This window comes from Ornithodoros turicata, chromosome 7 (genome assembly GCF_037126465.1).
Source record: "Ornithodoros turicata isolate Travis chromosome 7, ASM3712646v1, whole genome shotgun sequence".
Lineage (NCBI taxonomy): Eukaryota > Metazoa > Arthropoda > Arachnida > Ixodida > Argasidae > Ornithodoros > Ornithodoros turicata.
In genome coordinates, this window is record NC_088207.1 from 34,191,055 (window position 1) to 34,214,423 (window position 23,369).

At 43.3% G+C, this 23,369-nt stretch overlaps 1 protein-coding gene across 8 annotated transcripts in view; it reads left to right on the forward strand.

The window, feature by feature from the left end:
• The window catches only part of LOC135400902 (eye-specific diacylglycerol kinase-like), a 434,456-nt gene extending 411,313 nt beyond the window's left edge, over positions 1–23,143 (forward strand). For 7 of the 8 annotated variants that reach the window (XM_064632901.1, XM_064632900.1, XM_064632905.1 and 4 more), the window contains exons 19-30: positions 12–106; positions 557–636; positions 1,432–1,501; positions 1,569–1,857; positions 5,349–5,393; positions 8,898–8,932; positions 9,920–9,957; positions 15,258–15,378; positions 15,617–15,653; positions 16,110–16,209; positions 17,455–17,518; positions 18,319–23,143. In XM_064632901.1, the coding sequence (XP_064488971.1) occupies positions 12–106; positions 557–636; positions 1,432–1,501; positions 1,569–1,857; positions 5,349–5,393; positions 8,898–8,932; positions 9,920–9,957; positions 15,258–15,378; positions 15,617–15,653; positions 16,110–16,209; positions 17,455–17,518; positions 18,319–18,368 (1,024 nt within the window). In that variant the 3' untranslated portion in view covers positions 18,369–23,143. Of the gene's footprint in view, positions 1–11; positions 107–556; positions 637–1,431; positions 1,502–1,568; positions 1,858–5,348; positions 5,394–8,897; positions 8,933–9,919; positions 9,958–15,257; positions 15,379–15,616; positions 15,654–16,109; positions 16,210–17,454; positions 17,519–18,318 lie in introns of those variants that run through there. The other variant, XM_064632899.1, reaches the window with a different exon arrangement.
• The last annotated feature ends 226 nt before the right edge of the window (positions 23,144–23,369 follow it).

Sequence of the window (23,369 nt, forward strand, 5' to 3'; positions counted from 1 at the left end):
CTGTCTTTCAGATTACCACTTGAGAAGCTAAAAATTGTGGTGCGAAAACTGAACATGGTGGATTACGAGAACTACCACTACGACAAAGAGAAGTTGCGGAGCCTTTGTAAGTATTTTTTTTTTTAGCAGCTTGTATTTCGGGGACAAGGGACCCGTGCAATGTAATGTTCATAATGAGTATAGAGTACAGTAAACCATCATCAGCTCGAACTCCTAGAAACCGGGAAGTTCGAGATGAGCGACATTCCTAAATTTTCAGTGTGGCGATGAGGCGTTGTAAAAATGTATTTGTTTCGGCAAACTTACTTCTCTCTTGCAATACTAGAATCGCAATCACACAAAATGGCCGCTTAAAAATAAAAATTGAATAAAAGTAAAACGTGGGGAATGTCTGCTTGGCGTTCACTTCAGCTCATCAGTACCATCTTAGTAGTGATTCAGGCACTCATGGTGTCAGAAAGTTCCCAGGATCTGATAGTGAACTGTAATGGCACTTGACGCTCGGATTACCAGGTTGGATTACTAGTCACACACCTGTATTTCTATGTGCTTGCAGCAATTCTGATTGGAAGCATCTCCGTGAACCCAGACACTGACCTTGAAAACGTCAGACTACACATCAACCAACTTTGCTCTGTAAGTACATCACGGTTTTATTAGCATGCCTACCTGGTCACAAGGCCTTGTGAGGTCCAGGCTGAGGTTTCCTTTTATATTTGCACACAACATGGTCATATTGTTCACAGTATACACACATTGAAACTGTGCAGATGCCTTTTTCACATGCTTCACAATGGCGACGGTACGATGTATCATAAATGGATGCTGATCATCAGTTGTTTTGTCATCATTGTAGCCGATGATAAGTTGCTCCTATCGCCTAGCAAAAAGGCAACCATGGAAAATTTCATAATTTTTTGGTTATGCATGTCAGTGGGTTTCTGTTGTGCTACAAATCATTGTTACTTTTGGTTTGAAAGACGTTTCTTCGTATGTTAGGGCATGCGACATCACTCCTTCACGTAATTGCTTTCACGATTGTGTAGCTTTGAGACAGCACAAGGAAGGAAAAACCTTACGTGAACAAATTTGAGTGGTTCCCTCAGTAACGCTTGAGGTCACGTTCATACTCACTGTTAACAGGTCTTCCTCTATTGTGGCCTAAGATGCTGTGCCATTAAGTACTTTGAACATTGTTGGAATTCTAGAACATCCCACACAGCCACAGAAAGAGCCACAGTCGATAATCTGAGTAAACAAACCAACCACAAATGACAACCACCACAAACGACAAACCACAAACAAACAAAACAAACCACAAACGAACACACATTGTTGGAATAAAAAATCTGACATTTAGGGCCGAAGCGTCACCACATTCCACCTTATTTGCATTCCTTACATGTGCTTACTACTTCCCTTGATTCACAGATGGAAGGTCCAGATTCACAGAACCTTTCACCATCAAAAAGGGTTTCACCTGACTGGTGTTTTCTGGACTGTAAGTCAATGCGGAAATTCATTTGGTTGTATAGTAACCTTTGCTCACAAGGGCTTCCCCTTTCCAGCTTGCACAGCAGAAAGGTTCTTCCGTATTGATCGTGCCCAAGAACAGCTCCATTACGTAGTTGACATCACGCAAGATGATGTGTACATTCTCGACCCAGAACAGTCTCCCATAGCACCAGAGCCCCCTCCGTCATCCCTTCTGTCACCATCACTGGGCGAAGAGAGGAGCATTGTTGACAACATGGAGCTGGTACCTGTCAGTGGAGACTGTGATGATGCAAGCAGACATACTGCCGATGCAGAAGCGACTGCAGACGAGAGAAGTGTACAGGAGAGCCTCGAGTCAAGGTGGGTACGAATGCGTTTCGGCTAGAGGTGTGCGAATATTGAAATTTTCGAATACGAATGGAATACAAATACAGTCACCGACCAATTTTTCGGACATGTTCGATTATTATGACTGATTCGCGGAACGGCCGCCGGTCCCATAGAGTTGATGTATAAGAACGTCCAAAATTTCGGACGCCGTGCAGCCCCGTCGCTCGATATTTTGGACTCTGTTTGCCCAACCAGTGAATTACTTTCTTGGGTTGATGGAAAATATTGGTATCATCCGAAATTCGTATCAAAAGAAATCAACCAACTAAAATATTGAGGAAAAAAAAGGTAATGATTGTTCATTTGCCATTCCTCTGAGTAGAAGAGGTCTGTCGTAAAGCTTTTGTGTCTTCATTTTTGGCCAACGGCTTGATTCAAAAAGCCCAGCATGTGCTGTCGGACTACGAGGCGCGCGACAGCGCTGTAAAGCGAGCTCCACCTAAAGTACGCATGCGATAGGTGAAGCCGACTTGCGGACTTGATGACGGCGGTGCCTCTGTCAGTGTACTGTGACGAAATGTCGCTTCGGGAAATAGAAGCTGATATCATCAGGCAGAGCTGGAAGCACGCTAGGAAAGCATAGACAATTTTTGCCAGCTTACTAGCGCTTAGTAAAGTTTATTTTGAAGCGAAAATTCGTTTTTTTCGGACTGCTCGATTTTTCGGACTTTTCGGATACCTGCCAAGTCCGAAAAATCGGGCGGCGACTGTATCTGCAAAATTGTCCTTCGAATGTTGCATGGAATTTCGAATATCACGCCATAGGATAAAAGCTTCTAAGAGTAACAATTAAGCCCCGGTAAACTGACATGGTCACAGTTGTGTGCTGCTTAAGGCCCAACCGCATAACCCAACCGCCAAACGCCCGTTTCACCAGTGGTAGGCCATCGCGTTTCGAGCGCCTAGCCACAGCGGCGGGGAACAATAGAGATGCATCGCCAACCTTGAAGTCCGAGGCGAGCAGGTCTCGACGGAAGCGGCACCCACAAGTAACCAATCACAGATTAGCCTCAGGTTAGGTCCATCGAGGTAGCGCCACTTTTCGGGAGACCCCGATGGCGACACGGGGAATTGTTTGGATTGCTCGGGTGGATCGCGTTCGAAAAAAGACCAGGAGATTTGTTGCTGGTGTTAAAAACCTAATTTAGTGTGAGGGTCCAATATATAAAACACAAAGAAAAGTGTGCAACAGATCGATTAGGATCAACTGGAATGCTGCATTCGCTTCGTGTATTCAGGTTTATTGTGAATAGAGGGACCGCCATCCACAATAAAGGGCTCCATGTGTGCGCATTGCTGCAGTATCTTGTTCGTTCTAGTATGTTATCGCTCGAAAGCACCCGTGTTTGAGACTTTTTCACTTGTAAGAAAAGTGTTTATCGAGTCATGTAGAGTTTCTTTCTTTGAGAGAGTGCGGAAACGCTGCATGTTGTTAGCTTTGGGCGTTTGTCCACAACGTCGCTTGCCGCTGAGAAAAGCTCGGAGTTCTGGCGCTCGAAAAACGCCTCATGCAGTTGGGCCTTCATCCGTAGAAAAATGGTCCAGGACACGCATTTCAAAAGGGTCAATGAGGAATATGTATTAATGTATTGGCTTAACACAAGGCATACATGCTTATCTGCACATGTACAGTCAAATTATTTTTACAGTGAAACAATGTTGTCCTTATGAGGCAAACTGAAAGCTGTAAAACCAACTTGCACTTTGAAAAGCCTTCATGGACACTGAAAACCTGCGTTGGCATTGTTTATAAGTGCTGGTGAAAAAGACAGACAGAATGGAAGTAAAGAGCAATGACATGTTCAGAATGTGGCATGGTTTACTGATGAGCACATCTCAGCTCACAGGTTATCAAGAAGGAAAACGAAGGTAGCAAGTGCTCCCTTCTTGCACCGGCGATGCCTTCCGCATTTGTTATGTTGCCAGGAAAGTATGCGGTTCCACTGTGCTCTCATGCGTGATGTCACACGTGAGACTATTGCTCCTGACAGTAATGCATAGTTTGGAACAGCCTCATTCATTAGCGCTGTAAAACTACAATCCTCAACCATATGGCAGTGCTTATCATGTGCAATCATTTCCGCAACATTCGTGTTCAGCGCTGCTTTCGTTTCATCTAAACTTTCTAAAGCCATTTACGTATGTCCTGTTATCACCTGCAGCAATCGTGAGTGCAGTTTCAAATGATTCTACAGCATTATCGTCGTCCTAGTTGATATTTTTAACATGCAGTCGCACAACACCGGGGTCTCAGAAACTATGTCGAAATATCAACTAAGATGTTGATGACCTGTGTATATCTCTTCCATGTCTCAGAGTTCCTTCCAGCAATTAATAACCTTTCTGCAAACATATCACAAACATTTTACTAACAAATTTGCAGACCGTCACAGAAAGTGTTGCTACATTTAGCAGCAATGCTAAACGTTTCTTCAGCGTCATCAAAAGTCACTAAGAGCTGCCACTGAAAATCGCGACACCTTCCATGATCGTCTGCAATTTTTTTTCCGGTGGGATAGCTCCTCAATGCCTGCGTCAGCTATCATTAACTTGAGTAACCTCGGCACGTGCTTCACATTGGCGGGGTAAAAAAGCGACTTTTACTTGGCAAATTTCCGAGTTCAGTTTGTAAAAACTGACATAATAAAGCTTAAGTTGAATGACATTCACATCAGGAGGTGGCAAAAACCTAGTAAGAACAAATGCCGTTGACCGCGTGATTCTCAGAGGCATTGTTTTTATTATAATTTTGAGGACACGTTTTCTGGGACACCCAGTGTAGCGCTGATGACTGCATCAAGCTTCGAAGTATAGGAATGCAAAAGGTCACTATCACAAATCAAAATTGCAAAAATCTGTTCTAGATGTGGGTTTTGGTAGCGCATGCGGGGGCCTGGTGAACAGCCCAACACCATACATTTTCTATATTTAACCAGAATTTAACTGTAATGCGTGCCCCACACAAGTGTTCAGAGTTCGTTGACAAACAACTGAAGCCGCGACTGTGCTGACGATGCGTATCACGGTTCCGTGGTTGGCAGGGCAGGCTGTACACGACCGTGTACTAGTTTCGGTTAGCAAACGAAGCGACGCATTTGCAGATGAGCGTAACAGCCTCGAAAGCTCCGTGCGTCTTTGCAGCTGTTGTACTAGTGATGTTCATCGTACCACAACGTAACAAATTCAAGCTCGCAACTCTCAACGGCTTGGTAGTAAGCTGGTATGATATTCAAAAAAATTCAATATTAAAAAAAGTTCGAGTATCAATTCCTGAATATGAATACAAATCGAAAATTGGAAATATTCGATTTGTATTTGAAATTTCGAATATTCGCACACCTCTAGTTTCGACATTAAGTGGGAGTAACATTTGAGAGACTTTAATTGCTTGGCAATGTCTGCCAGAGGGTAACTTTCATACAAGAGGATACACAATTGAAATTGTGAACCTTTTCTTCTAGTGGGCATCCACACCCTTCATTAGGCACTGACAGCAAACTTTCAAGGTAAGGGTTATCAATTACATGTAATACACTTACAGACACTGACTGATATTTGGGACTCCAAAAAGTCGAACTTTCCAAGTTTTTCCACTTCCAGTATTTGGGACCATTTCTTAAAAGAACAGCTCAATTTTTGGTATGCATTTTGCCCTGAGCTTTCTTGGGTTTTAGGACCTCCCGTCTTCATAAAGGTAGAAGCAGTGCAAGAGGTGCGCTGCAGAGCCAGATATTTGGGACCGATTTGCCGAAGCAGTGCATGCGCAAGAGCACTGCGTGTGCGTTAGCGAAGATGGTGTGCATGTGCTTAACTGCTCCACTTCAGATGCACTTCAAGAGCCTGTTTTTGAATACAAAAAGTAAAAGTAGTGAAATATTTAAAAGAGATAAAACTCCAGTGCTGGGCAAAAAAGGACAAAGGACAGAACAAGTGTAAAAGACTCACGCGACGACCAGTGCCGTGTATGGCAAAGGGAGTCTGGCCATTAGGAGGAGCCTAAAAAAGAGGCTCGACCTGTCAATCAAATTGAGCATTTTTCATTGGCTGCTGTTTTCTATGCGGGCCGCCATGACACCAAAATTTTCCCGAAAATGGCGGCGCAGCTTGGAACGGCCCTCTCCATCCAGATGACGCCGTTAAAAGTGGACGCAAATCCATAATGTTGCTTGGTCGTCAGGGAATATCCTATTCAATCCAATCCAATCCAGTTTCCCTAAAATGTCGGCACCCAGTGTATACAGATAATTTATAGCTTGGATAGCCTGGGATTAATAGCAAACTGTATTTTGCCTCATGATTAGCCAGAGAGCTCGAAAAGTGGGTGGAGCTCCAGGTATAGGCAGGTCCCATTAATGGCCAGACTCCCTTTGGCATACACGGCACTGGCGACGACTGCACAGAACTGCCGCCCAACAACCGAAATAACTTCATTTTGGGAAAGAAGGATTCGGTCGTGCACATGGAAACTCTGACACGAGAAGCGAAGGGCAGTAGAAAATAAATAGGTCTCAGTTTCATGGAATAAACCTTTAGTTGACATTTCAGTGCAGTCGTCGTGTGCCTTTTACTTGTTCTCTCCTTTGTCCCTTTATACCCAGCACTGGGGTTTTATCGCTTTTAATTGGATTACCAACCTGCCCAGATTTTAATGCTATTCCATATGGTGTCTAGTGAAATATATCATCCTCTACGTCAAGTGAGGAAGGTGATACTGGTGAAAATGTACTGGATGTGACCATGACTACGTGTGAGCAAACTAGACTACCGTGACGTAGGCATTTGCTCCCTGAATTTCAATCACGTATCACGTTGTATCACGTATGTATTTAGTAGCAGTCTGTCTGCATGTCTGATCTAAAAATTAGTTGAGTGCGACAATAAACTACAGTGGACTCCCACTAAGCAAGATTTGGTTGAACAGAGATTATGGATAAACTCAACAGTAGGGTCACCTTTGATGGATTTCCTGTATACTCAGTGATAAAAATCTACGGAAAATTTAAACAACTTGTTTTGTGTACTTTGGGGAAACGGGATGAAGGGGAAGTACCGAGACGGTGGAAGACTACCATTCACGTCGCACACCCCTGATGGAAGTCATAGCCAGTACAATCCAATCCACCAGTCACTGTTGTTATGCCCTCCTCGCATTAGGCTTCGCTTAAGTTTGGATGTGTGTTTGAGTGCGGGCCATGTGCTGAACCGGAAGAAGAAAAATAGCTCAATCGCACCCACATGTATCAATGGCACCCAATTTCACCTTGAATTACAGAGTTTAAAAAATAAGCCCAAGATTTTCCCCAGCTCGCAGTCTGGGAAAGATGTTTAACCCGAAAAAGTCGGACCATACTTCCATTACCCGTATTCTCAATTCCAAGTTCTGGACGTGCATCGCTTTGGAGCCACCCCTGCTGAGTTAATGAGATCGAAAGGGAGAGGAGGAGGAGTAGAGGATTAGGCAAGGGAAATAGAAAGAAATTGGAGAGAGTGGAAGCGAAGCACATCAGGAGGGGAGAAAGTTCTCATTCGGCAGTGTGCACAAATACACACTGTTTGTTACAGCTGGGCTGTTAGTGGCACACAAAAACAGGTATGGTCATCCTAATTGCCTCTCCCTCTCCTGCTCATTACTATCCCACTCTCCTGGCTTCCGGAGGTGCAGTTGGACCCATTCTATATCCCTTAGTGGGGCTCAGCGAATTTGCCAAAATCTCCATGAAATGCCTTCTGTGGTAAAATTCCAGCAATACACTGCCAGTATTCCCTTTCAAACGGGAGCTGCCTCGAGCAACACAAAACTGGTTGTGCCGGTCAAATATTGGCCGGGTGGCAATCACCGAGCGTCATGTGTTTAGTGTTCGCGCGAGCCTGTGTAAGTTACTGCACTTATGCTCCGGTGAGTTCGATGGAGCTTTCCAGCTTCACCCAAGGTAACGCTGATGCACATACTGGTGTATGCAGTCGAGCCCGTTTGTTACGATCCTCGATAGAACGATAACTCCGATATTGCGATCGAATTGTTGGTTCCCGTCAGCTCTCCCAAAACATCGATATCACGATCGCCGCGAAAGCGCTTGCTCGCATATAGCGATCGGAATTCTCCCGCGACCGGTAAAACGCGTGAAAATTAGAAAGCAAGATTGTACCATTTCACTGAAAACAAATTACATTCGCATTTTCAAGAGCCTTCGCCTCCGTGGTCTCCAAAGTGAGAACTCAGTGCGTTTATCCGCGCATCACTGCCGGGGATTAGACATTAGACGCGTGCGTTGCAAGGCACGCGACTTCGAAAGGGCGGAAGGAGCTAGCGAGAAGTAGAGGAGGTTGCTCCATCTCCACATCGTTTTCTCGTCTTCAAGCTTTTTCTCTTCTTTTGCTGCGTGCTTCTACGATGGCGTCCGCGGTTCCGAGACGCTTTTTGATGAGGAAAGACGCGTGGCTCGACCCTAAGTTACATGCGCTCTAGGGGTTTCGTACTGGTGCAGAACTGCGTTGTGAAGTACCGCGGCTTCGAAAATGTGTATTGGCAGACAGTTGCGTGTCACCGCCCAAACACGCGCCGACGGATTACCCATGGCGGAGGCGCATTCTGATGGACCTCGCAGTCCCGATCGTGAGAATGATGATGACTACGGCATTGGATGAGCAATGGATGAGGTCGTCGATCTCAAAAGGTGCGTCGTCTCACACGATATCGGCGGTTATGTTATCAAAAGCTTTCGACGCACAGCTGCGTCAATTTAAAGCTAGATAAAATGCTTCTGTGCTCACAGCAAACGCGCATGTTCAGCGGCGTTCTACTTGTGGCGATCTACGTCGTTTACGCGAATCCGAGGGGCAATTTCTCGAAAACCCGTTTCTAACGATACTCTGATATAACGATCAGATTTCGCGTTCCCGTCAATATCGTTATAAACGGGCTCGACTGTAATAACGCATTTAACTGGTTTAGCCCTAAAACCCATGGCTGTATGCGTAGAACACTCATGGTGCTATTTTTACTCTTTCAGAGAAAGTTTGGATGACAAAACTGCCAGCACAAATGGTAAAGTATAGAACCTTCTTATCGGGAGTATCAGTATTGGGAACTTTGGGAGTATCAAAATGTGTGGCCACGAAAAGCTTCTTCATTCTGTTCATAGTCATGAACGAGACCGGGTTAGGCTGTACGAGGTGGCTCACTGCATGTAACAGATTATGGTTCCTCTAGTGAGTTGACTAACGATTATAAAATCAGTAGCTGTAGGTTTCAAACTTTTTTTTTACTTTTTCTGTGTACGTGGAACCATTGTCTTGTATTAGGTTCCAAGACCCACGATTTCTGCATGCATAAAATGTACAGTTTACTGTATAGAAGAGTTCATCATTTGTGTTCAGTGTTCTGACTTTGAATACCAACATTATGTCGTTGGTGCACATTCCTTTCTGGCAAGACCTAAGATATACACAGAGTCCTGAGACCTGAGATACTAGTCACTCGTAGGAACGTCATCTGACATTCACTTATGTAGAATTGCATGCAAACCATGAACATACAAAGTCTTATATCCCTGCCTGAGCCTCACTCGTCCAGTAGTGGAGGGATGAATAAAACCTGAAAGTGTTCCACTATATTCTTATTTGGTAGCAAATGGCATTGCATCACTTTAAAAAAAAAAGGTATATCACAAGCAGTATCCTGTTACATAATTTGGGTACTTTGTCTCGGGTATTACTGCTTGACAGCAAGCCTACTTAGACAAATATATCAGTAGCCTTTGTCACGCAAGAAATCCAATAACGCCTAAAGTTGACGCTCTTCAACTCTTATCCCATGCAATCATGCTATGCACAAACATGGATGCGGTGCATGATGTTAGTGCTACCACAGTGTGATGTGAAATTAATTATACTGAGGGTTTGGACAGGTGTGTTCTGTATGCTCTAGTACTGGCAAGTTGCACCAGGATTGTGCTATGAAACAGTGTGTTTTCCAATGATAAACTGACCTGTAGTCATTAACAAGATAACCAGATAACACATTGCCTTGCAGAAATAATCATTGCTGCCAAAATGGGGGACCTTATGAGGGTAGGTCAGAAATGCCCATATTTTTGTGCTATGTGAGGGCGGCTAGTGCGCTCCTTGGCTACTTTGTTGTTCCTCTTTCGTACCCTGTTGCCTTGCCTGTTGGTGTTTCTGTTCCTGGGCTGCGTGAATAGTGAGTTTAAGGTTATCAAAGTATTACTGTGGAAGTATTACTGCGGTAAAGTGGAAGGTATTTGAATAAGATGTAGCTAAAATCTCCACAGGTTTGACAACTAAAAGTATACACATGGCAAATACATTGCGAAGCACCGAAGGCGCCGTTCTTAGGATAATCTACAGGGCATCCTGTTGTTACACTTTGCATGGTGCTTGTGTGCCTTTGCTCATCAACGGCTGAATGCCGATACCTCTCACTGCCCTCACGCATGTCTTGCAGTAACATAGTAAGATAGTAACATGCCACTTTCACAAGGTTACCACAGGCTGGAAGACAGGTAAATGTGAATGTCCAGTTTTCAGTGTTGTCATTTGGCAGATGTGTGTGTGTGTGTGGGAGGGGGGGGGGTTGCTGAAGTTTTCAATTTCTGGGAAATTTTTACTTTTTCGGAAATACCTTTCGGGGAACCTCCGAAGAACGAAAATTTTTTTAAAAATTTAGGACTCCGGTGGTTGCCTCCCGATTTTTGACGAATGTAAACACCGAAAAGTCGGAACCCTCCTTATGACCAGTACTGATTCAAGGAGCAGTTCTCGTCAGCCCACAGTGATACACCACTGTGATAGGATTACCTGCAAGGTGCTTCAGTCTGCTATTTTCTGCTGCTTGTCACTAACAATCTGACATGTACTGTTTGAGCTTACAGTCAACAACGAGTGTTTGCTGTGTGAATTCTTAAACCTTAAAAAAAGCTGCATTTTGTCATTACATGAATACGACATGATGCCTAGGCTGCAGGGCATGTGTTTGACGAACTGACAGTTTAACACTTTGCATGAACGAAGGGTATGCTAACACCATGCAAAGTGCATGAAATGCTGTAGTCCTTTAGCACACTCCTTATCTATCACTATCGCTCGCTATCACTACTATATGTCTATTGTAGAGCCTGTTTATTACGATCTCCGGTACAACGATAACTCCGATATTACGATCAAATTGATGGTTCTGTCAACTCACCCATTGAAGTACAGTAAACCCCCGATAACTCGAAGTAGTAAAAACCGGAAAAAATTTCGAGATAAGCGGGGTTTCGAGTTAAGCGAACAGCGAAAATTACATTGCCACGATGTTACCACAATGCACAATGTTATGAAACGTAGAAAGAAGTGTTCCTACAGTAATAGGGCTCGTAAACAATTCCGAAGACATTTATTTTTTAACATACCTAATCTGAGTCGGAATAACTCCGCAATAGCAATCTGCTTGGCATTCGCATCTGGGAAAAAGAAAGCATCTTCAAGCACTTCAATGCAACGCATGAGATGCTCCTCCCGGCACGTCATTACAGTGGGCACTCTTGACGATTTCAGTATCACTCAGTTCACCGCTACTGCAACATCGCCGTCGTAAAGCGCATAGTCCTCGATGTTCAAGTACTCTAAGTCACTCTCCCCACAACATGCGAGGCGCATCATGTCGTTGCACAATTCATCACAGCCACTGAACTAGTCTGCTGACTCCAGTATGGCGGTGGAAGACCAGAAACCCGCATGAATGAAACAATTCACGATAATGGTTTGGCCTTTGATAAGTGCCACCTTCCGCACCAAAGTCAGGGACTCCCATGTGCGTTGTTCAGCCATCATGCCGCGAAGAACGAAACGAAACTGAGACTCTCGGACGAATGCAGAGGAGGAGGAGGAGTGATGTTGGGTGGAAAGGGGAGTGCAGTCTGCCTGCCACAGTAGGGGTCTAGGACTGAAAGGCTTTGACCTTGACCTAGCCTAGGGGACCGAAGAATGCATGTTATCAGCTGTAGGTGCGCTGACCTACCGGTGATGGAATTTCGAGATATCCGTACTTCGACAAAAAAAGCTTAGACTTAAAAGGGCCCAAACACATAGGAAGCATTGGGACAAGGATCGGGCCACAAAAAAAATCGAGATGACCGATATTTCGAGATAATCGAGTTCGAGTTAACGGGGTTTACTGTACATGTAAACAAGACTTCCATATAACGACCGTTGTGAAAGCGGTTGCTCACGTATAGCGATCACATCCTCCTGGTGGCAGGTAGAGCAAGCTAAAATCGAGAAGCATAATTCCATTTTTCATTGAAAACAAAGGAAGGGGAAGGTGTTTGTACGACACTGAGCATATACCTCGCAGATGAAAACGAAATACGAGATACCTCCCTGCACAAAGTTTAGTACACATGAACGTCTTTGTGGCAGTGATAAAATAAGAGTAAAATTGCATAGGCTCTAAACAATTAATTAGTATATATCAGCAAAATTAACATTTTAATCAACCTGTTTAAAGTCACTAGTTCCTTGCATGGGAAATGTTAGAGGGAAATTCCTCATGCCAGGAGTATTTCAAGTAGAAGTCAGCTTTTCTGCTTTCGCACTCCCTTCTCGGAAGAGAAAAGGTCTTCCTTTTAAAATATCAGCAACCCCCTACATCAGGCATCTTCACAACCTGCTATTACTAGGTTGCTATATTTGCTCCCTTCCTAGGCGTAAGGGTCCTTTCTAGAAATGTGTGTTCACATGAATTGTTACAACACGCAGATGCTTCGTCTGGTGATTAGTAGTCCTGCATCAAACTACTGTTCAAGATATTGCACGTAGTAGGCAGCTAATGTCAATTGTATGAAAGCTACTCTGCTGTGTGACCCGCAAATGCATGAAGGGAGGAACAATCTGTTCACATAACAGGCTTGTATTGGCATGAATACTCATTAACATACCTCACTGTGGCATCATAACAGCAAGCAAAGCAAGCACCATGTGCAGGGTGTCGAACTGGAACCGTACCGAACCAGAATTGAACCTCTACTTTTTCCCGGACCCTAACCGCACCAAGCCACTATTTTTTGCCATTTTGGAACTGAACCTTAACTGGAACTAATGAAAAGCACTGTTCCAAACCAGTTCAGCAAATGGCTGAGCATCTTTCTCCTTTTTTTGTGTGTGTGTGTAGGGCACTTGGGGAAGGATGATATTGATTGATATTGAAGGATGATATGATTGGTGTCAAAGACACTCTAGTCGAGGGCTAAAACTGCCTCATATGTTGCAAATGGAAATGTCCATCTACATTGTCCATGTCCATCTACATGCGAATGTGGTGCACAATGCTCGTAATCCTTCTCCTCATGCGCTTTGTGTTTGGGTCAGGCTCCTGCTGTGAGTCGTGTTTCTAGCTTTGTAGTACAAAACTTATTTTCATTTCTTTCTGACCTTGATTTGCCTACCGTAGACCTGTGGCGATCTGGGCACCACAGAAACAAGGTACTATGCAGGTACAGGTACTGAATTCCCTCGTTTTATGAACACGAGCACGGGGAACCAAACTTTTCACATTCATTTTTCCCTCGTTTTATGAACCTCGATATTCGAATAATGAATGGAATTTCTGGGAACCAACTAGGATTTGTCCAGCGTTTTTGTCCTCAATTTATGAACGGATCGTTCCGAGGTAAACAGAAACCTTCACAGGGATTATTCCGTGGCCTTATGAATGACGCCTGAACGGTCAAAACATTCTCCAGGTATTGTACCCTCGGTTCTTAACCCCTCGGAATCCGAGCAACAAACGGGTTTTCCGGGGTCGCACCACCAAGTGTTCCTGACCTCAGTTGATGAATAAGGTGGTCGCTGTCACCTAACTGAGGTTAAAAATCCCGTCGGAAATCCGAGACCAATCGAGTGCGAATGTGGTGACATCTCTTCTTTCCAAGATTGACACAGCGGAAGGCATGGTCCAAAGCAAAATTAAACAATTTAGTACTGCATAATAAACAGAGTGTGAATGCGCTAACGTCTGTTCTTTGTGAGATTGATACAGCAGAAGGCATTATTATAAGCAAACCAAACGAAAGCAAAATTATACAATATATTGCATTATAAACATAATCCCAACTCGGAAATACTGTTCCATTTGCTCACTTAACGGAATTTTCGATTTATGAATCCCTCGACTTACGAACGATTTTTCAGGGAACCGAGGGTGTTCATAAATCAAAGGGTTGACTGTACTCATTATTTTACTAACATTTTCGTACTTCTGCTTGTGTCCAACAACGCCCGTGCATGCTTGCATTGTCATCAACTCGTGCATATCTTAAATCAATCAATACTTGATGTCAAAACGCTGTTGACTTAATATGTTCGTGGGAAAGCTTGCATTCTAGTTCCGTACACTCCAGCATATTACCAGAGAATGTTGGCACAACTTTTTCTGCAGTGCGCTGAACCGATATGAACCCTAATAAAACAGTTGGAACTGTTATTTCTGCGCTCTGGAACTGAACCGGGACCAAACCAAAATCACCTAACCTGAACCGAACCCATAGACTTTTCGGTTTGACACCCTGACCATGTGTATTTCGTGCTGCGACCACGTCTTTTCCCATGTAATTTGGAAAATTGCTGCTTGATGCCTCCGTGCATCGCTTGTTGGCAAACTGTTGCATTATGGAAAAACAGACATTTCAGAGTCACTATGAACAGTAAGCAATGTTAATACCAAATATTTATTATTTTAGGCACCATGTTGCGAGTTGTAGTGCTGTGCTTGGGGTACCGCTTGTGTGTTCCTCCTATGTAGTTCTTGCATTGTTTTGCATGCACTCCTCTCCTGGAAGCCCAACATGGTTATTGGTTATAGGTTATATACATATATGTTATAACGAATGTTTATAATTTGATCGTGCACTCCCAGCCGAGGACAGCTGTTTCGCTCTACTTGGAGCTCGTCAGCCCGGCGCAGGGAAGTGACACAATCTTGGGTCGGCGCTAACAGTGTCTCTCGGCGAGACATCAATCTTCCATGGCACAGCACATATACACATATACAATACATGTGTATGTACTTGCTGGCTTGCACTGCGACCTCACCAGGTGGCGCCATCACCATGGAAGATTGATGTCTCGCCGAGACACACTGTTAGCGCCGACCCAAGATCGTGTCACTTCCCTGCGCCAAGCTGCCGAGCTCCAAGTAGAACGAAACAGCTGTCCTCGGCTGGGAGTGCACGATCAAACTATAAACGTGTGCTCAACGTGCAGCCACAGAGCTTCGGCTGTTCTTCCTTTGTATATGTTATAATCGATACATACGGTTATATATATATATATATTGGTTGTATAATGTTTATTGCATTCAATCCTTCTAGTTACGGCACCTTTGTGACTCAGGCCATAGCTTGCTGTCGCTGGATGATGCTGGCATGACGGCCCTGCACCATGCTTCTCGCTATGGCCACAAGGATGTCGTCCGCTACATCGTTGCCAGTGGTGAGTTCTTCATGCTGATAAATATTTTCCAGTTTGTTTCTCCTGGGAGTTAGCCACACAGCCATCAGCCAAGTTATGGAACTACATCACGATGTGTTACAGCAGCTTTGCTAAATTTTATTGATTTAAAAGTCATGTGCAGTAGTTCAGATTGCCTGAGATCTTCCATTCAACGCACATGTAATATGCCTTTGTGCATCGAAAGGTATGCGACCATAATGCTTCCATTTCCACACAGCACCGCCATCCATACTGGATATTGCAGACAGTGAAAAGTGAGCCTTTTGTTTACTTCTCAGTGCAAGTTACAAAACAAGTGAGCTTATTTTGCCGAATAGAGGAAAAATTTGCGACGTATTCGCAACATTTTAAAAATGAGAAACAATTATAAATATGGTAAAATAAAAATTGAATTTCAACTGAATTGACCTGAATTTGCTTTAATCACACATTTTGGCATTCGTACTGAAGTTGGGCATAACACCACCAAATATTTTTGTAATGTGCGAGCTACTCATTTTTTACGCAGAACCCAAAAGAGTACCTCCACCCAGTGTGAACTGTGCATTAATGCATTAAAACTCTTTCACCAGTACAAGTGTCTTGCTACTGCCTCGTATTTCTGATATTCGGTCAAATATTTTCACTTGTTTGGTTGCATGGCCATATGCATGTAGAACATGTTTCTGTGGAAGTTCTAAAACCTGTTTCGATGTCCTACATTGTCCTAGAGGCCAGACAGCCCTCCACAAAGCAGCTGCATATAAAAGGAGAACCATCTGCTGTATGCTTGTTGCTGCTGGGGCATCATTGTCTAAGGCTGACAAGCAGGTATAACATGCCTCTTGTAATGGATGTGCTTCCATGTGTCCTATCTGTTTGATTGTTATGTAGGAAACACATACTGCAAAAACACTGCTTATGGGTATGGTCAGACTTTCGGGTTAAACCAGATTCCGCCTCATTCTTCCTTCCCGTATCAGTTTCGGACCAATTTGGGTTAAACCCGTTTTCACCCCGAATTCCAATCATGTATTGAGTTATGTCATGCATCACATACACGATTTAGTAGCAACCTGCGCACACATCCAATGAAAATATACTATCCGAGTGCAACAGTAAACTATGTGAAGCACATTTAATGTTACATCACGTGGCATTTGTGACTAAGTCACGAGGAATGCATGTTTCACCAATATGTGTGCCTCTAACTACTGGTCGCTTGCTGGACAGGAAGAAAAAGTGCCCGATTGCACCCGATTTTACCCTGAACTTCATTTAAGCCGAAAAAGTCAGACCCTAATTATAGGTTGATCCTGCGCATAAGTCGACCCCATTTGCAGGAGACAAAATGTGGCAAACGTTACTTACTGCCATGATGTATGAAGCCATTGACTAAAGGGGGCACGCAAAGTTTTTTCTTATTACGCGGGTGCGTCGGAGAACGAAAAGATGTGCCATGAACAACCACACATCAGTCAAGGTCCGCTTCATTATCCAATTTCGATGTTGCTGAATCTTATTCAGTCTCGGAATCATCTCGCCCGTCACGGGAAGTGATCGTTGGTGCTGTTCAGGGACGAAGACGGCGAGATTGTCCTCTATCTGTGGGCGTAATGGCACACAACCACGGAACGCCTTCCTTTTGACATACTTCCTTTTGACGTTGTAGTGAATCAGGCAATTTAACGTAGAAGGACAAACAACACAAGCCTCACATCACCCAGTTGCATACCTGTCTTGCACGGTGTCTGACTGGTAGCGTCTATGACCGGCAATCAGTGGGTGTGTGTTCGAATCTTGCTGCTGATGCCTTTTCTTCAACTGCCATCAACCCAGTGCAGCCTTGCAGTCAACCCCCCCCAATCACCATTGGCATTGTCCTTTTGATAGGAGTGTGCTTTTCTGTACTCCAGTCATACATAGAATTGGTGCTTCATCTCGGCCTCGGCAGCTCAGTCAGCATGATGCTGGACTGAGCCTAAGATTGTATGTTTGTTCCCGGCTCAGGATGCTAGCAGTGTTGGGGAGGTACTACTATGTATTTTTTTAAATTGCAATTTTCTGGTTAAATAGGGCACAACTGCAAAGTATTTGGCAGGGAAGGCAGGAGATGAAGACTTGGCAGCATATTTGGAAAGTAAGTATTGGTGGTACGGCTGTTCTGTTCTGTTCTGGTGGTGGCTGAGACTGTCCTGCACTGTATACACTGCTTTAGTCATATTCCTACAGTAGTGACCATGCCATCAAGGTGTTACAAATATTTTTAATATTAATATCATATGTGCATTTGGAAATGTTGTACATTCTTGCTGTGATTCCTTTGTAATACCATACCTTTGTACCATAGCTCATATCTGTAGAAAGCCTGACCTCTTGAAACCATCCCCTTCAAGCGTTTTCCGCAGCTTTCTAACGTGTAACATATCGCGCCCAGACCACGAGTGCTGAAAGTAGACAGTTGTAGTACATCGTGACATTGACTTGAGCATATGTGCAGGAACATTGGGCCAAATTGTATCACATTTTGCAAAATTCTGAAAATTCTAGTCTCACTATGTGTACCAGTGCATAGTAACGGGCATGATGCAAAGTGGCAGAAAGTACTACATATCTCCATCTCTGCTATCATGCATTGATATACCACAAAACCCTTCAATTTCACATCTCCAAATTGTTCACGCGTCTGGCACTGCCACAAAATTTCGCAAATTCTATGTGCGTAAATTCTGAGCCTTTTTCCCAGTGTCTGACCTTGGTTGACATTTTCACGTGCCCCGCAAATTCACGACTTTTTCAATTGGTGAAAATTAGGGGCTCGTGAACATCCAAGGGTTTTACAGTATGTAGTGAGCGGCTGTGAGAGTAGAATTTGCAAAATGTTGTATCTTTGCCTGTTCCAATTTCTCTTTGTTCCTAATTTTCCTTCCTTCCCTGTAGGTCAGGAGCACTTTGAGAGGCTGGTGCAGGACCGTGAGACAGCTGTCTGACAGCGAGTTACTGCTGGCTCCTTCAGCAGCAGCAGCGAACCCGGCCACTACAAACATCCATTCGTTTGCAAGGCGTATCCTTGCCTTCATACACACACTTCTTTCCACCTCATCTCATTTTCAGCCTCTATGCCCAACAGAGACCAACGTCCCTTTTTACTACACAGAGGCTTCAGAAGGAGCTTTTCTGGCTAACACCCAGTGCAGAGTATGACCTGAGCATGTCCATAGTGTATGAGTGTGCGCGAAAGGCTTTTCTTCTGGAGGAATGTGGACCGGTTGTAGTTCCTTGATTGCCAACAGGGGCGAGTTGATATTCATGCACAGTCGTTATCTTAGCCACTGCGTCGCTCCTTACTCTGCTGGAAAGAGAGTAGCAGGACGCAGAGGAAACCCGGGTTTCCCCGTACACTGGTAGTTTCTTTGAAACGTGATATATATATATATATATATATTTATCTATGTATAGAATTAAATGGTCTCTTTTAGAGTCACTGACTATACCCAGCTGCACAGTTTGAGGGCTTTTGAAAATGTAATTTCCTTCTAAACCCCTCTTCATGCCAGGTGCTACTTTCAGTTTTGGTTTGGAGCCTCATCCATAGTGTACATTCTTGTATGTCTAAATCTGTGGTGCAGGCACAATATGCACCTCATTGTTTCATGGCACAGGTTTTAAAATGCCTAATATAAAATGGAAGTTGCTTGAAAATGCAAGGTGCGGTTTGACAAGAGAGGTGTACAGTTCCTTGAAGGATTTTGTCTAGGTGCGCAAGGCTTTCTTGTGTTGGAGGCTTCCATTCATCATTTAGTTTTCACTTGGTTAGTAGACAAAGCATAGTGAACATGAAAATCTGATTGACTATGGAGTTGAACATTACAGTGTTTGAAGGATTTGCTGATGTAGGCAAAATCATGTAATTTATCAGGGCGCGTTCAGAATGCGCGTTGCAATAGCTACATGGCGATCTACATGCTTCTCAATGGGCCCCTCGTAATCACAGCTCCTGTTGCATGTTTGGCAAAATGTTCAGGGATCTCCTAAAGGTTGAGGAATATATTCAACAGAAAAGGTAAAATGCTTCCACTACCAACCATTGATTATTTCCATTCAGAAGGTAATCTATCAGCTTTGCACATCGTAAGGATTGTGTGCATTGTTATTTTTTGGAACATGAATTTTAAGATGTAAAATGCAAACAGATCACAGTAATGCTCTTCATTCTGGGTTATAACCTAAAGCAGCTTTGCTGTAGGTAGCAAGTGGATGTGCTTGGCTTACTGGCATTCCGATGGCGTTTTGTGCAGGACGTACAATTTAAAAAAATATATATAAATTTTTGCTCGAGTAGTCTGCTACTCAAAGCACTTTTTGCATCAAATAGTGAATCGTCCATATGAAATTTGCAAAGTAATTTTAAGACTGCTAAAGGTTATGTAGTTAAACTAAATTAAAATGGCACAAGGAATCTTGCACACCAAATTTGAGCCATGATTACATTCTCTGTAGCACGCTGAGTGCGTGTCGCGTCATGAGTAGAGCCTGACGTTTTCGTGACATCAATCCCTGAATTTGCACCCCGAATTGAAGGTTGCCTCTTTAGGGTGAAACCCGATTTTTACCTGGCAAATTGTCCTCACTGACACATGTAGGAATGTACACTAACTTGTTTGGCAGCAAATGCAGTTACATCATTTGTACCAAACCAGTACTGTTTGAGTAACTGAGCCAGATTTCGCCCCAAATTTAGCGTACTGGAAGTTTTTCCACCCAAATTCGCTTAAATGTAGAGCACATATTTATTTACCCCCCCCCTTCCCCCCCCCCCCCCCCCCCCCCCCGAATTTAGAAAAAAAATAGTTCCCGAAAACTTCAGGCTCTAATCATGAGCGAGCTGCGGCGCCTTTGCTTGCATGTTGGGGAATTTCCCAAACCATGTTGACCGAATATCACAATGCATGAACTACATTCGTTTTCTCAGGCAATGACTGTCACAATGATAAAACAGCAGGATATAATCCAACTCAAAAGAAACTACCATTTACTGTTCATGTTTAATTCAATAAGGAGCCCTCTTTGCCCATGTTTTCACTTTTCCTACAGTCACTTGATTCTGAAAAGCGTGTGAATCTCTCACTTTAGTTCTACAGCTTTATATTGCATATGCCCTCTCTCAGCTTCCTGGCAGTGCCAGTGCATATGTGCTCTTAATTTACTCCGGTAGGGCTACTGTGACATCACCCGATGAAGGCTTTATGAAGTCAATATTCATGGTTTTATGGCTGTTTCTTAATTAGACATTAGCACTATGATTCAACTTTCATTTTTAAAGCTCTTTATGTATCCCATTGAGGCCAAGCATGAAAGATAGGGTGCATTGCAGGTGGTACACTTTGTGACTCGTGGAATTGCATTTTTATTTGACTCATCATCAACTTTGAAATGACAAAATGATTGCCCTGCACATACTTAACATTCTTTATCATTTTTTCTAAACATTGTTTTGTTTTTACAGTATAAAAGCAGCAGGATGAACCTTACATACATACAACAGTGTAGGAAAGTAAAATGGACCCACACAGGGATGCAAACAATCAGTGTGCCGCATTGAAGACAGGATGTAATGAACAGACTTCATTTTCTCTGTCTTGAATGATTTAGCACCTGTTGGGCACCCTGTGTGAGAAGCCATTGCTGCTATGGAAGTACAACTGCATGTGATATGTAGTATGCCTGGGCAGCTGCTGTACTAGCCTGCTTAGGGCATACACACGAGCAGTGTGTTTGCATTAAAAGCAGCTATGCAGAAATGCAGAATCTGATAGTGTAGTATAGCACTAAATGGAAGTACAATTTGTATACGTTAACGTGCGGCACCATTATTATAGAAATAATTCAGCTACTAAATTTATTTGAATGTGAGAATGCCTGTGGCTCGTTATGGAGAGTACCCAAAAAGTACCAAAAGTCAACCAGAAAGCACCAACGTTCAGGCATCCATGTTGGGGGTGCGATAATTTTGTGAGTCAATGCTGTATGTAATAAGAGTACCCGCATTTCGTAAAATTACTGCAGTTTTTCTTTAAGTGTCATTGCTATTGATATGTTTCATCTGTAACTACATTGTGATAACCACCTCAGCATGTAAAGGCACTTTTTACATATCCCGTCTTCAACGTGTGCAGCTACAGCGCATGGGAATGTCTTGTGTGAGATGACTGGCTGTGCATATAAGTAAGGTATCTAAGAAGGCTACTGTGAGAAAGAACAGAGTGGGACCAACGTTAAGGAAACACCACGGTAATAGATATATGACCTGCTTACAACTCACTATTATTCAGTGAAGGGAAAATGGGGAATGTGAGGGCACGTGCGGGAGGGTTGGTGCTTTGCATTCTGATATATATATATATATAATATACATATATAATATAGCCTTCACATACATGCACACTCACATACTCACACATTGAAATGCAAGTTCATTACTCTTCTACTACACAAGAACCTCTTAGAGAATACTATACCATAGTGTTACAAGATGCGGGCGCATGGCCAGCTCTCCCAAATGATACATATTTTATCACACTTCTTCCCACCGACCACATTGATAGAGGTGACATTGAAAGTGTCTGCATTTCGAGCTACCCGCTTCAGCATAGGTGAAAAAGTAATCATTATCCCTGCACTGACTTTTATGGTTTAAAAGTCATTGGTAGATGTGTCGACCTGAAAGGGGAAAATAATGCTTAGCCAGCGTTTCTGCGAATTTCTTCTTCCTTTTTAGCTGATTGCACACAGCACATATGTGTTAAGCTACGTTTGTCAAATGGCTAGTACTTGCTTAAAGAAGACATGTACCGTACTTTGGTTGCCTAAGACCCACATGCTGAAGGAAATTGCAGTACATGATCAGTATGATGAGTACATGATCATACCAGCAGGATCCTGCGGGTCCCGGGCCTTATTTGTTCGTCAATTCAGAAGTAATTTAAGGAGTGTTGCACCTGTTTTTGCAGTTTCAGTGCAAGACCTCAGGACGTTTTAGACAAATGATGCAATATAAGATGTTTTCGCTGCAAGTGCTGCTATTTCTGGCAGAGTGTGCACTGATTTTTGAAGTGGCTGCTTAGAAATTCATAGCCAGAACATACGTCCCTCCGGTGTGAAGTACTGTGCTGAAAAATTTGTACTTAAGTGCAGCGCTATGTAAAGAACCTTTCCCTGACGACAACAACTGCCAGAGGTAAACGCATTTGAAGTACACTCATGCTCCTCATGTCTTACATTGAGGCATCCATGACAGCACATGAAAATCAAACTGTTGCCAAATATTCACCCCAAATCTTGTTTGCATGACCACACATCAAAGAGAACTTGCACCAGTATTTATAACGTGCAGAGTACTTGCCCAAGCAATTCAAATGGGGATGTTTAGTATGTTACATCTTTTTTTGTGTGTGTTTTGTTGCAGTTGTATCACAAAACCTAAAAGTAGTTCTTAAACTTTTATCAATACTTTGATCTCCTTCAGTACGTTTCATATGGAAGACATTCGGTATGTTCCAGGTGTTGTCTCAACTGGCTTATATGAAGGGCACTAAGTTATAGGTATGTCTGACATACAAGTATGTTTGTTGCTTATGTGCAACCAGTTACTGTTCAGAGCAGTATCATTTCTGATCGTCAGGAAAGATATGTTTGATGGGGTACAATGTTTTACCACTGTTGTTGAATAAAAATAAACTTTGCATACAGCAAGGATCAAGAGCAATCCCTTAGGGTTTTGTGTTGCTTAATTCATCACGTGCATGTAGTGGATACCGTTTAAAGGACCAGCGAAGGTCCCCTACATAAATAAAATGTTTTCGTTTTTGGTTGCTCTGTCTTGCGCAACAAATAACGTGGGCTCTGGTGCAAGAACGATTATCCTAGCGGATCTGTTGCGCGCGCGATATCTGATGTGCACACCATCTAAAACCCCTCAAATCATTCAGACA